Source organism: Somniosus microcephalus, chromosome 16 (assembly GCF_052327205.1).
Source record: "Somniosus microcephalus isolate GS21.2 chromosome 16, FLI_Smic_1.0, whole genome shotgun sequence".
Classification (NCBI taxonomy): domain Eukaryota; kingdom Metazoa; phylum Chordata; class Chondrichthyes; order Squaliformes; family Somniosidae; genus Somniosus; species Somniosus microcephalus.
Genome location: NC_141002.1, coordinates 106,504,235 through 106,519,505, shown reverse-complemented (window position 1 = coordinate 106,519,505; position 15,271 = coordinate 106,504,235). Strand labels below are relative to the sequence as shown.

At 43.9% G+C, this 15,271-nt stretch overlaps 1 protein-coding gene across 17 annotated transcripts in view; it reads right to left on the bottom strand.

The window, feature by feature from the left end:
• Window positions 1–15,271, bottom strand: part of ppfibp1b (PPFIA binding protein 1b) — a 208,810-nt gene that overhangs the window by 75,043 nt on the left and 118,496 nt on the right. For 10 of the 17 annotated variants that reach the window (XM_086009670.1, XM_086009676.1, XM_086009674.1 and 7 more), the window contains 4 exons: window positions 14,688–14,801; window positions 12,213–12,344; window positions 11,084–11,185; window positions 4,374–4,466 (listed from right to left, as the gene is read on the bottom strand). In XM_086009670.1, coding sequence (XP_085865796.1) covers window positions 4,374–4,466; window positions 11,084–11,185; window positions 12,213–12,344; window positions 14,688–14,801 — 441 coding nt within the window. The remainder of the gene's footprint in view (window positions 1–4,373; window positions 4,467–11,083; window positions 11,186–12,212; window positions 12,345–14,687; window positions 14,802–15,271) is intronic. The other 7 variants (XM_086009680.1, XM_086009686.1, XM_086009682.1 and 4 more) reach the window with 1 other exon arrangement.

The following is a 15,271-nucleotide window of genomic DNA, read 5'->3' as shown; positions in this document are numbered from 1 at the left end:
AAAAAAACCCTGTATATTAAGACAAATAATGACACCCTCAGTTTGTCAAGTATACAATATCACATCGATTCAATAGGCACAACCAATGTAAGCTTATAAAGTATTCCTCGTTTTCTTTAGAATGCTCACTTGTTTCTTTCTCAATCTATATTTAGATCCTGGAAATGCAGAGCCCCTGAAATGGAGTATAAACATTTGCGGAAATTTTACCAGAAATTTTAAGTTAACTCAGAATGTAGTGGCACAATACTGTTAAAGATACAAAGCCAAAAGCTTTCTGATAAGTCATTGCCCCAAAATGTAAACTCGGTTTCTCTCCCTCCACAGATGCTGCCTGACCTGCTGCGTCTTCAGCATTTTCTGCTTTTATTTCTGTTCAAGATACAGTTAATAGCATTTTCTTTTGAGTAGATGCTACTTTCTAATGCCCATACAAAACGTTTGCAAAGCGACCTTTAAGATAAATGAAAGTTGCTCATAAAACTGAAGAACTTAGTTCACTTTTAGGGCAGCTTTGGGTGAAGATTTCAGAATAGGAACAACAGGATGGCAGGGCGGGTTTAATTTCCATTTAAAAAACTGGAATAATCCAGTAAAGTTGAGAGAAGAAGCAACCCTAGAATTCCCTTTTATCTGCAAATGTTGTTCAGTGTGAACAGAAAAAAGCAGGGAGAGCAGTCCATAGGCTTCGCTTTGGATTGTTCTAGCAAGTTAGAAACAATAGGCTGAACAATTATAAAAATGATGTAAAAAATAAATATACCTACAAGTGTTAAAGTGCTTCGTAATCCAACCTTAAGGATTGGAGATTTGCATTTTATCAAGTCTCTCTTGACTAGAATGGTCCTCTCTGGAGTTTAGAAGAATGAGAGGTGATCTCATTGAAACATAAGATTCTGAGGGGGATTGACAGGGTAGATGCTGAGAGGTTGCTTCCCCTGGCTGGAGAGTCAGACTAGGGGGCACAGTCTCAGGATAAGGGGTCGGCCATTTAAGACTGAGATGAGGAGGAATTTCTTCACTCAGAGGGTTGTGAATCTTTGGAATTCTCTGCCCCAGAGGGCTGTGGAGGCTCAGTCGTTGAGTATATTCGAGATCGATAGATTTTTGGACTCTAGGGGAATCAAGGGATAGAAACATAGAAAAATAGGGGTAGGAGTCGGCCATTTGGTCCTTCGAGCCTGCTCCACCATTCAATATGGTCATGGCTGATCCTCTAACCCAATACCATATTCCCGCTCTCTCCCCATACCCCTTGATGCCTTTTGTGTCTAGAAATTTATCTATCTCCTTCTTAAATATATTCAATGACTTGGCCTCCACAGCCTTCTGTGGTAGAGAATTCCACAGGTTCACCACCCTCTGAGTGAAGAAATTTCTCATCTCAGTCCTAAGTGTCCTACCCTGTATCCTGAGACTGTGGCCCCTCGTTCTAGACCCCCCCCCCCCCCCCAGCCAGGGGAAACATCCTCCCTGCATCCAGTCTGTCGAGCCCTGTCAGAATTTTAAACGTTTCAATGAGATCCCCTCTCATTCTTCTAAACTCTAGTGAATACAGGCCTAGTCGACCCGATCTCTCCTCATACAACAGTTCTGCCATCCCAGGAATCAGTCTGGTGGGCCTTCGCTGCACTCCCTCTATGGCAAGTATATCCTATCTTAGGTAAGGAGACCAAAACTACACACAGTGCTCCAGGTGTGGTCTCACCAAGGCCCTGTATAACTGTAGTAAGACATCCTTGCTCCTGTACTCAAATCCTTTTGCAATGAAGGCCAACATACCATTTGCCTTCCTAACTGCTTGCTGCACCTGCATGTTTGCTTTCAGTGACTGGTGTACAAGGACACCCAGGTCCCTTTGTACATCAGCATTTCCCAATCTATCACCATTTAAATAATACTCTACCTTTCTGTTTTTCCTACCGAAGTGGATAACTTCACGTTTATCCACGTTATACTGCATCTGCCATGTATTTGCCCACTCACTCAACTTGTCTAAATCACCTTGAAGCCTCTTTGCATCCTCCTCACAACTCACAATCCCACCTAGTTTCATGTCGTCAGCAAACTTGGAAATATTACATTTGGTTCCCTCAGCCAAATCATCGATATATATTGTGAATAGCTGGGGCCCAAGCACTGGTCCCTGCAGTACCCCACTAGTCACCGCCTGCCACCCCAAAAAAGACCCATTTATTCCTACTCTCTGTTTCCTATCTGTTAGCCAATTTTCAATCCATGCCAGTATATTACCCCCAATCCCATGTGCTTTCATTTTGCACACTAACCTCTTATGTGGGACTTTATCAAAGGCCTTCTGAAAATCCAAATACACCACATCCACTGGTTCTCCCTTATCTATTCTACCAGTTACATCCTGAAAGGGCTGGGGAGGGCTAACAAGGAAAAGGAATACACATTAAATGGTAGGACACTGAGTAGTGTAGAGGAACAAAGGGACCTTGGAGTGCATGTCCACAGATCCCTGAAGGTAGCAGGCCAGGTAGATAATGTGGTTAAGGCATACGGAATGTTTGACTTTATTAGCTGTGGCATAGAATACAAGAGCAGGGGGGGTTATGCTTCAACTGTATAAAACACTAGTTAGGCCTCAGCTAGAGTGCTGCATGCAGTTCTGGTCACCACATTACAGGAAAGATGTGATTGCACTAGAGAGGGTACAGAGGAGATTTACAAGGATGTTGCCGGGAGTAGAGAATCTTAGCTCTGAGGAAAGACTGGATAGGCTGGATTTGTTTTCCTTGGAACAGAGGAGGCTGAGGGGGAACCTTATTGAGGTGTATAAAATTATGAGGGGCCTAGATAAAGTGGATAGAAAGGATCTATTTCCCTTAGCAGAGGGGTCAAAAACCAGGAGGCACAGATTTAAAGTAATTGGTGGAAGGTTTAGTGGGGATTTGAGGGGAAATTTCTTCACCCAGAGGGTTGTGGGGGTCTGGAACTCACTGCCTGAAAGGGTGGTAGAGGCAGGAACCCTAACCACATTTAAAAAGTACTTGGATGTGCACTTGGGATGCTGTAACCTGCAGGGCTACGGACCAAGAGCTGGGAAGCGGGATTAGGCTGGATAGCTCTTTGTTGGCCGGCGCGGACACGATGGGCCGAAATGGCCTCCTTCCGTGCTGTAACTTTCTATGATTCTATGAAAAAACTCCAGTAGGTTTGTCAAACACGATTTCCCTTTCATAAATCCATGTTGACTTTGTCTAATCCCATTGATATTTTCCAAGTGTCCTGTTATCACATCCTTTATAATAGACTCTAGCATTTTCCCTACTACTGCTGTTAGGCTAACCGGTCTGTAGTTCCCCGTTTTCTCTCTCCCTCCTTTTTTAAATAGTGGGGTTACATTTGCCACCCTCCAATCTGCAGGAACTGTTCCAAAATTCTATAGATTATGGAAGATGACAACCAATGCATCCACTATTTCCATGGCTACCTCTTTTAGTACTCTGGGATGCAGATTATCAGGCCCTGGGGATTTATCAGCTTTCAGTCCCATTAATTTCTCCAGCACTATTTTTTTTAACTAATACTTATATCCTTTAATTCCTCCTTCTCACTAGACCCTTGGTTCCCTAGCATTTCTGGGAAGTTATTTGTGTCCTCTTCCGTGAAGACAGAACCAAAGTATTTGTTTAATTGCTCTGCCATTTCCTTGTTCCCCATTATAAATTCTCCCGTTTCTGACTGTAAGGGACCTACATTTGTCTTCACTAATCTTTTTCTTTTTACATACTTGTAGAAGCTTTTACAATCCTCCTTGCAAGTTTACTCTCATGCTCTTTGGGAATCGGGCGGGAAAGTAGCGTTGAGGTCGAAGATCAGCCATGATCTTATTGAATGGCGCAGCAGGCTCGAGGGATCGTATGGGCCTACTCCTGCTCCTAATTCTTATGTTCGAGATGTAAGCATTCCACGTACTTTGAAATGCACTGACTGTTACGTAAGCAAGTACAGCAGCCAATTTGCTGTGCCCGAAAGTGGATGTTGTTTGCCTAAATTAAGGTAGCTGCAATTCAACGTATACCATTGTACATGAAGCACCGAGAGCCACACAGTAAAACTTTACATAAATACATGCTTTTCTTTGTTTTCTTTTTGCACTGTGTGCGGGGCTGACCAAACGGCAGCGCTGGCGGTACACTGGATGGTTATTTGCCCAGCCTATCGGCAGCAGAGGCTCATGGCTTGGGAAGGATCTACAAAAGGGATAAGAAAATACAAGGAGGGGAAAAAAAATCTAACGGTGACTGCCTTACAATGATAAATATCTTCATCCAGAAGCAATGATGAACCGCTTTAATCATTTCCCCCGCAACAGAACCACAAAGTTTAGTACATCTTCTTACCTTGGTTGATTTGAGCTTCTTTTCAAACTGAATTCTTTCATTTTCCATCTCAATCACCTTCACTCTTAGATCATTAACCTCTTGAAATAACCCCTAAAGTAAAGGAACAAAGTCTCAATTTAAGTGTATAATGAAATTCACCACAATTATTCATATTGAGTGATACAATCGTAAAAAGCATGTGAAAAATGTAAAAAGATTCAAAACGCTTGCAATGATCTGTAATATATAATAACCTAACTTAATTATTGAACTATCACCCATGTACAAACTTTTTGAAAATAACCTATTAATTTTTTTCTCATAATTACATTTGTAAATCCAAGCACTGATCCATCTATGGTTGTTATGTTTACTAAGTGTTGACTGATTTCCTTCGGTTGATTTTGAATTCACTGCTTAAAACATTATTACTGAAAGCTTCATAGCATGCAAATGAAACAAAAATGATGGGGGAACTTGAGATATATTTCGCGAGCAAGTTAGAATCGATCCAGTGACAAGCTGAAGCATCCAGGAAAGCGCGGGTAACTTAACATCTTGGAATTTGAGAATTAGATTACATCAACTGTAGAAATATGCAGCGTTCTGACAGCCGTGCAATGCACTAAATTTCAGCGTTGGATCCAGCCGGATCATTTCATGAGTGTAAGTACAGCCCAAATTACACCACAATCTAAGCAAACACATAGTTTTAAATGGTAAATACTCCTTTCCAGAGTTAAACCAAGATAAACATGCATATTAAAAAAAAATCAATAATAATGGGAATATAAAAGTCAGATAAAACGGGGTGTTTGCTGTATAAATAGCGTGTTTGTTGAGCCACTATAATTGGATTCAATTGAATGTCAAATAGTTCATTTACTTCTGCATTTAGTACTTCCATTTGCAATACACAAACAAACACCCTCCATGGATAAAGAGGTAGGAAAAGCATATCACATTCTCAAATTATTAGCCTGTGTGCCCATGAATAATCTCAAAATACTTAACAAATGGAAGGATGGATGCTTGGAACTACCTGCACATATATTTTCTCTATATATCTCCAATAAAGTTATGCATACTTATTTCTTTTAACCTATTGCAGAATGCAAGGTACATATACTAAACCATCATACTCACCTTTCAGGTGTCCCACCATTAGGTGGTGTTACTGCTCCTCCAAGCTCCCTTTCCCAGGACCATTCCTCTCGGTGGCAATGTATTTTATTTTATATTTATGTTTTCATTCTGTGAGCAGGCATGCTCCCTGCAGCCAATGCCAATCTTACATTTCTGTAACTAAAAAGTATTACTTACCTTTTATATGCTACCCTCAGGCCTGCTGCCTGCCTTGGGCCCCTCCTCTGCCCACGGCCTCCACTGGGCCTCCCTGCCCAATTCCCTCCACTGCAAGCCACCAGCTGCTCACTTTCCACTGCTGCCAGACCTTCAATGTCATCACTGCCCGCCCCATGATTTCCCACTGCCTCCTGCTGGGCTTCAAGGGCCTTCTCACCTGCTTTCTACTGTTGTCCACCTGGGCTTCCCACTTGCTATCGGTCTCCCAGGTCTAATGCTGTCCTGTGCCAGTTTGGAAACCGGCAAAGAACAGTCTTAGGGGGGGGGGGGGGGGGGGGGGAGGGGAGGGGGTAAGAATACACCATTGGGGTAAGGGGGGGGGGGGAAAGGAGGAGTGGATAAGGGAAATGAGGATAGGGCACAGAACAGCAAATTTAGCAGACAAAGGCTAAGTGGTGAAGGAGGAAAGTTGCATGGGAAGAGGAGAAGGTGGGGAGAGGAAAGAGGTAGAGCAGCAAGGAGAAGGCACTGCTTCAATCCCAACAGAGCTGGGAAACTGGTACTTTAGTTTTCAGAATGCTCATTCTGCTTATATGTAGTTTATTCATATACTCACCTTAAACTAGGCAACTAACCAAAGCAACGCATTCTGCGATGGATTTAAATATACAGCTTTTCCTTTGTTCTCCAACCATCCTACCACAGTCGTAGCGCTGAATCCTAAATATTACCGAAGAACATTACATACAAATTCAATTCTAATCTAAAATGTTGCACTTAACCAAGGCCACTCAGTACAAAAATAATCTGGAATTATTAAGACTAAACATGCATTGGGATGCACATGAAGGGTTCTTCACTAAATTGCAGTAAGTCATCTTGACCTTATATATAGGTGATTGGTGCGACTACATTTACAATATTGGGGCAGATTTTGCAGACAGCAGCGTACCTACAGAGTACGCTGTAGGCATCCGAATAGAATACAAACTTGCTTGATGGGGAACCCTGCTTCCTGAACTTGCGCTTTGGAGTGTACTGGAGGGCAGCATAATGGCCCACGGCATGTGCGGAAGCGTACCTGGGATCACGTGGGCTTGGTGCTCCAATCATCATAGATCATCATCCCCATTCATAACTCAACTTCGTTAATTAAACATACATTTATTTCAACCCTCATTACTAGAGCTTTCCGGATTTAAATGTGCATAAACATCTATACAATACATTACTACTCCCAAAACAAGCGCTCTACTCAGAGCTCTGACACGGCAAGAGAGCCCCAGCTGGGCAGAGGAAGCGCTTCAAGGACACCCTCAAAGCCTCCTTGAAAAAGTGCAACATCCCCACCGACACCTGGGAATCCCTGGCCCAAGACCGCACAAAGTGGAGAAGCACCCGAGAAGGCGCCGAACACACCGAGTCTCTTCGCCGGGAGCAAGCGGAAGGAGCGCATGTCAACCCAAGCACCCCACCCACCCGCCCCTTCAACCACCGTCTGCCCCACCCGTGACAGAGACTGTAGGTCCCGCATTGGACTCAGCAGTCACCCGAGAACTCATTTTTAGTGTGGAAGCAAGTCATCCTCGGTTCCGAGGGACTGCCTAAGAAGAGAAGAACAACATTTTTGTAACATATGTACTTTGTGTATGTTTAATTAATGAAGTTGAGTTATGAATGGGGATGGCGATCTATGGATCAATACAAACACCTCAAACGGTACACTTGGATCGCAGAAAATTAAGTAGTCCGACTGCTGAGAATATATTCACGTATTGCTCTGGCCGCCTCACACTTCATAATCTTCTTAGGCAGTCCCTCAGAACCGAGGATGACTTGCTTCCACACTAAAAATGAGTTCTCAGGTGACTGCTGAGTCCAATGCGGGACCTACAGTCTCGGTCACAGGTGGGGCAGACGGTGGTTGAAGGGGCGGGTGGGTGGGGTGCTTGGGTTGACGTGCGCTCCTTCCACTGTTTGCGCTTGGCTTCCGCTTGCTCCCGGCGAAGAGACTCGAGGTGTTCAGCGCCTTCCCGGATGCTTCTCCTCCACTTTGTGCGGTCTTGGGCCAGGGATTCCCAGGTGTCAGTGGGGATGTTGCACTTTTTCAAGGAGGCTTTGAGGGTGTTCTTGAAGTGCTTCCTCTGCCCAGCTGGGGCTCTCTTGCCGTGTCAGGGCTCCGAGTAGAGCGCTTATTTTGGGAGTCTTGTATCGGGCATGCAGACGATGTGGCTCATCCATCGGAGCTGATCGAGCGTGGTCAAAGCTTCGATGTTGGCCTGAGCGAGAACACGGACGTTGGTGCACCTATCCTGCCAATGAGTTTGCAGGATCTTGCGGAGGCAGCATTGGTGGTACCACTCCAGTGCTTTAAGGTGCCTGCTGTACATGGTCCATGTCTCTGAAGCATACAGGAGGGCGGGTATCACCACTGCTCTGTAGACCATGAGCTTAGTGCCAGGTTTGAGGTCCTGGTCTTCAAACATTCTTTTCCTCAGGCGACCGAAGGCTGCACTGGCACACTGAAGGCGGTGTTGGACTTCGTCATCGACGTCTGCCCTTGTTGACAGTAGGCTTCGGAGGTATGGAAAGTGGCCCACGTTGTCCAAGGCCTCGTCGTGGATTTTGATAATTGGGGAGCAGTACTGTGTGGCTGCAGCAGGTTGGTAGAGGACTTTTGTCTTACGGATGTTTAGTGTAAGGCCCATGCTCTCGTATGCTTCGGTGAAGGTGTTGACGATGGTTTGGAGTTCGACCTCCGAGTGTGCGCAGACGCAAGCGTCTGCTTACTGTAATTCGCTGACAGAGGATGGGACGACCTTGGATCTGGACCGGAGGCGATGGAGGTTGAACAGTTTCCCGTTTGTGCTGTAGATTTGCTCCACTCCAGCAGGGAGCTTACTGAGGGGCGAGATGGAGCACTGCAGCAAGGAAGATCGAGAAGAGCGTTGGTACGATGACACAGCCTTGCTTGGCCCCGGCCCATACGTGAATTGGGTCTGTGGTGGATTCGTTGGTCAGGATCACGGCTTGCATGCCATCGTGAAGCAGGCGGAGGATGGCGACAAACTTTTGAGGGCAGCCGTTGACAGTGTCGAAGGCCTTTGTGAGGTCAAAGGCGGCCATGTACAGTGGTTGGTGCTGTTCCCTGCATTTCTCTTGTAGTTGACGCGCGGTGAAGATCATGTCCATTGTGCCCGTTACTGGGCGGAATTCGCATTGCGACTCTGGGAGGAGCTCTTCAGCCACTGGGAGAAGGTGATTGAGGAGGATTTTTGTGATGACTTTCCCTGTAGCAAACAGCAGGGAGACTCCTCTGTAATTACCGCAATCGGACTCGTCACCTTTCTTGAAGATGGTCACAATTACGGCTTCTCCGAGATCCCCTGGCATGCTCTGCTCCTTCCAAATAAGAGAAATGAGTTCATGTATTCGCGCCAATAGTGCTTCTCTGCCATGTTTTAGCGCCTCGGCGGGGATTCCGTCTGCTCCCGAGGCCTTATTGTTGTTCAGCTGTTAGATGGCCTTTTCAACCTCATACCGGGCTGGGGTTGTGCTGAGATGGTGGCAGGTAGTATGCTGCGGGATGGAGTTGAGGACACTCACGTCGAAGACAGAGTCTCGGTTAAGGAGTCTTCGAAGTGCTCCTTCCAGCGGGTGCTGACTGCCTCTCTGCCCTTGATGAATACTTCTCCGTTCTTGGCCCGCAGTGGGGTAGGGCCTTGGGTGCTTGGGGCGTTGGTGGTCTTGACTGCGCTAAAGAATCCACGCGTGTCGTGGATGTCGGCTAGCTGCTGGATCTCCTGCGCTTTCTCCACCCACCATCTGCTCTTTAGGTCGCAAGTTTTTTGTTGGGCCTCGGCCTTTAGGCATCTGTCGAGCTGTTTTCTTGCTCTCGAGTTCTGTTGCTGTTTCCAGATCAGGAATGCCTTGCACTTGCGGCTTATTAGCTCCTGGATCTCCTGGTCATTCTCGTCAAAGCAGTCTTGGTGTTTCCTGGTCGAGTGACCGAACGTCTCTTCACAGGTGCTGATTATGGAGGCCTTGAGTGCAGACCAGGCGCTGTGGACACTCTGTCTCTGAATCACCGCCTCACACTTAATAATGGTCCCTTTGCATTAGCCACAGACTTCCATACAACATCTCGGGCATTTTACGGAATGCAATGGGTGAAAAAATATAATACCGCTATTTCCCTCCTAGATAACCAAACGATCAGAAATGAAAATGATGTTAAAACATGCCAAACAATGCTTTGCATCTTTTGAGGTATTCCCTTTCGCTGATGCAAACAGGCCCTGTAAAAGGTTTGTCCGTAATTGCTAGGCAGTTGGTGGGGCAATTAGCCCAACTCTGCGCCAGCAATGAGGATTTTCCCGTCGGTGCGGATCATCTGTCAAGTCGTAGAACAGATTGCAAGTTTGGGATTTAGCGCATGCACTTAATTTGCGGTCCATTTCAAAGGTGGTATGACGGCGTACTCTTACCATACCCACCGCAAACTCCAGTGTGTGCAATTTTGAGCACTCTGCTTTCAAAAGAACATTGACAGATTGGAGGGGGTTCAGAAGTGTGACCGGGATGCTTTTAGGCACTTAAAACAATCAGTTATGAGTTTTCATCACTGAGTCCTAATTAGAGAAAATAGGACAAGAGGGCACATCATTCAAGTATTTCAAATACTGAATGGAATTAATATATTTGGCAAGCAGATTGGTTAATCTGGACAATTAGCATATTATTGAAAAACATTAGTACATAAATCAAAAAGTTTAAAGCAAGATTTCAGGTTAGAATTCTCTTCTCCCTTCCCCAGGCAAGATAAACAAGCTCCAAAATAAAGCAACTAATTGCTGATTAACAGTTAAAGTAAAAAACACAAAAGAGCTATCTGGCTGTCTAGGACTGAGGTTTAAGAATAACGGCAGGCACACACAATCAAGCGCTCATGAAAATAATGTGCCCCCAGCTCCCGAGAGCAGCAATATGTCCCACCATTGATGACCAATACAGAATGCAAGATGAGGTACGTGTATTAGTTTGGCTCTATTTGACCCCGGGGGGGGGGGGGGGGGGGGGGGGGGGAAAAGAGGGGCAGGGTGCAGTCGGAGAGTGCGAGAGATACATTTTACAGAGCCCTTCCTCAGGAATTTTAATGGGCTGTGGCTGGGAGGAGTTTGGTGGGCCAGAATGACCTTTTTATCAAGTACAAGTAGTTAGTAGTTTACTTGATTTAGCGATACAGGGCAATGAATGCAGCAATAGATGAACTGAAGATGCGCTACTGTATTCTGAATTAAATTTTTTCTCCTCCTCCTCAATCCCTCCCCATAGTAAACCAGCTTTCAATCAAACACGAAACATGCACGGTAACATTGGGCTAAAATGCTAATGTTACATAGCATCCTTTGTCGTGCAGTCACCTCATGATCCCCAAACTGTGACCTCTTTTCCTGGAATAATGCTAGTTCCACTTCCACTTTCTCCATCTGCTGTCTCAGCTCTGTTATTAGGTTAAACAATGACTGTAGAACACAAGGCAAACGAAATAAGAGAATAGAGAAAAAGATCTGAATAGAACAAGCAGTGAAGAAAGAAATAAGAAATCATGGAGAGGATAAATAATTAAAAAAATACAGACACCACATAAAACCCGAGCTGAAGTTTGCTGCAAGACCAACATGAACACTGTTACTTTACTGAATACGTTACGGCTTTAGAAACTAAAATTCTGTCCTCGATAAATTGATTTTCATATTTACTGTTAACGCAGGAATCTATACAATGTGCGATAGCAAGGTGAACAATCAAGGACTTGTTCACATCTAAATCAGTACGCACTAACTAGGTAAGGATTTAAATTTGCTCCCAAACTGCATTTTGCTGTGGAAATCAGACTAATTCTTATGAATTCAAAATTGATATCAGTGCTGCAAAGCTGACCCACTATCGTTAATTTTTCTACATCTATATTCATACAGTTGGAGATTGTTTTAAAAACCTACAGTAAATACACTAAAAGTCAGTCGCAAGGCAGGAATTGAACGGAGCAGTTTGGACATTATGGACTCAAGTTTCGAATCAGCAGAACCCCAAGAGTGAATTACATCACTAGTTATTGAATCCCATGGGGCAGTACAGTCAAGTCCAATAATGTCTTCAGGAGCTGCTGCATGGCTAGTAATCCGGAGTGGGAACCCTAGCTGCTATTTGTTTTCTTCCCTGACCAGTAGCACTGAAGCTAATTGCCGTGCCCAAACCAGTCCTCGGCTCAGGATATTTTTTTTGTATAAAATAATTTTTAAAATTGCTACAAGAAAAATCAAAAGGTGTGTCCAAAACAACATACTTCATGGAAATACAGGTTCTCAGAAACTGAGAAGTAGGGTTTAAAAAAAATTTTTAGAAAGGAAATTGGAAAACGAGAGAGGGGGGACAATGCTTACACCCAGATCAGGTTACCAAATGGTGGAAAACTATTTAATTGGATAAATTCAAGTAAAAGATTCTGCAGTATAAATTTAATACAGTAAATCATATTACTTGTCTCACCTCAGTATCTTTATATCTCTCCTCATATTCCAACCTGTCCTTTTCCATCGCACTCAGTTTTATCTTCAGGTTTGACGCCTCAGCCATAAGATCCAGTTTCTGAGTCTCCAGTGATGTTCTGCTTAGGAGTTCCTGAAACAAAAGGCATATCTTTGTACGCTGTTCCAATAAAATGTAATCATAATTGTGACAGAATAAGGAAGCTGGCATGAATGGAGAGTCTCAGCGGTATTCCTGTTCAAAGGTTACACTGCAACAAAGAATTGAGATGAATTTTAGGAGCCTGTAATTCCCTTCCACCCCGCAATACATTCTGTTGAAGGAGTTGTCAGTGAGTGTTAGTGACACCATGAAATCAGAGAATCTGGGGGGGAGAAAATCCGGAATCTGACAATGCAAGGCAGCCATTTCATTAGTAAAGATACAATCATTAAACTAGGGTGCTTTAGTTTAACAGTGAACATTAATTCAGAATTAATTAATCTAACAGAAAACAAAGAGTTGGGATAAATGGTTCGTTCTCAGGCTGGCAATCAGTAACTAGTGGTGTTCCGCAGGGGTCAGTGCTGGGACCCCAACTCTTTACAATCTATATTAACGATTTGGAGGAAGGGACCGAGTGCAACATATCCAAGTTTGCCAATGATACAAAGATGGGAGGGAAAGCAGTGAGTGAGGAGGACATAAAAAACCTGCAAAAGGACATAGACAGGCTAAGTGAGTGGGCAGAGATTTGGCAGATGCAATATAATGTTGGAAAGTGTGAGGTTATGCACTTTGGCAGAAAAAATCAAAGAGCAAGTTATTATCTAAATGGAGAGAAACTGCAAAGTGCTACAGTACAAAGGGATCTGGGGGTCCTGGTGCATGAAACACAGAAGGTTAGTATGCAGGTGCAGCAGGTGATCAGGAAGGCCAATGGAATCTTGGCTTTTATTGCAAGGGGGATGGAGTATAAAAACAGGGAAGTCTTGCTGCAGTTATACAGGGTATTGGTGAGGCCACACCTGGAATACTGCGTGCAGTTTTGGTTTCCATATTTAAGAAAAGATATACTTGCTCTCGAGGCGGTTCAGAGAAGGTTCACTCGGTTGATTCCAGAGATGAGGGGGTTGACGTATGAGGAAAGGTTGATAAGGTTGGGCCTCTACTCATTGGAGTTCAGAAGAATGAGAGGTGATCTTATCGAAACATATAAGATTGTGAGGGGGCTTGATCGGGTGGATGCGGTGAGGATGTTTCCACTGATGGGTGAGATTAGAACTAGGGGGCATAATCTTAGAATAAGGGGCTGCCCTTTCAAAACTGAGATGAGGAGAAACTTCTTCACTCAGAAGGTAGTAAATCTATGGAATTTGCTACCCCAGAGAGCTGTGGAAGCAGCAACATTAAATAAATTTAAAATGGATAGACATTTTCCTAGCAGATAAGGGAATTAGGTGTTACGGGGAGAGGGCACGGAAGTGGACGTGAGTCTAGATTCAGATCAGCCATGATCCTATTGAACGGCGGAGCAGGCCCGAGGGGCCGTATGGCCTACTCCTGCTCCTATTTCTTATGTTATGTTCTTATACCTGCCCAGCCTGACTTCAGAACTCATCCAATACAGTCTATTCCTACTCATTTGTAGTTGTTTTGTGCTTGGAATTTTTTTTACCCCAATGATCGGTAGTTTGAATTAAGCAATTTTACTAAGATAGCACAGGAGGTTTTTTTTTAATTTTAAATTCAAATTAAGCAACTTTGAGCTTGTATCTCACTAACATTAGTAAATGGGAGCCAAATCAGCAAACAGATAGAAATGATCAGTCATCTCAGTTATTAAAAATCCAATAAAGCACAAAGTATTGTTTTAACCCAAAAGAAACATCAGACATACACTACACTACAGAGGCATGGCGGTGACACATGCAGTTTTCAAACAATGTTTTAATAGGGTGATTTATCAACACTGCAGATACAAAGCAACCTTTAGCAGAAAGCCAGGTATTTCATTCTGGATTCTTCTGACTTGGAGCCTGAATTTTACAAGTTTCTTCCCTCAGACAACAATTAAACTCTGATTCGCCTTACCCTGTGTTAATAGTTAGACTTTGTGACCTTAAAGCGACACGACACAGACAGACACACAGTAGCTGAGCGTCATTCTGTGTAAAAATTACCTTGATTGCAATCAGAGAAAGCAAGAGGCATTCAAGCGAGCAGTGGCTGCCCTGTTCTCCTTCAAGATATTGGAACCACTCGGTAGCATTGGCTGAGCAGTTTTATCACAATGAAATGTACATCAGATGCTGCGGAGCTAAATCAATACTCACTATTTAAAACTGAAAGAACTAAACTTTTAGCGTTTTGTAACTTACCTACACAAATCCTTTTGAAATTTTTTTAAGTGTTGCTTAATTTAAAAGGTCTCAAACCTCAAGGTCACTGGACTTTCCAATTCAAGAATCTTTCACCCAACCATTCCACTCATACCTGTTGTAACATCTCTTCGGTGCCATTCAGCTTCTCCCGGTGCTCGTCTAGACAGCACTCGAGGTCTCGAATCTTCTCCCCCTGGGCTTCCACCTGGTCTGTTAGAACACTCACCTGTGAAACACAAAGGATGACTGCTGGTACAGTAACAGCGAGATCGCCGCCTCCAAAAAGTGGCTGAGTGGTGTAGTTACCTAGTTGCTCACTACTATAGCTAAAAACTTCACGCATACTTAGAATACCAAATCTTAGCTTGCCTGTTGATTAAACAATTTCATGTTTATTCTGGCAATCTGATCAAAGCACGTTCCAGCATGTCTGAAAACCTAGGGTGTGGGAAACACATTTTTCAGCTTAAGTTCCACTAGGAAGATGTTGGTTTCAAATTCAGTTGCAGGATCCAGAAAACTGAAAACATTTGACAATGTTACAATGTGTTATGCACTGAACACGCTGTAATACTGCGTATTTAAGGGGACACTTGAAGTTTGTGTGGCTGCCTGCATCATGAGCCTGTAACGAGTCCAGGAATGCAATCGACTGTTAATCTATTCGTGCTGTCTTGACAGGTATAAATATGAGTT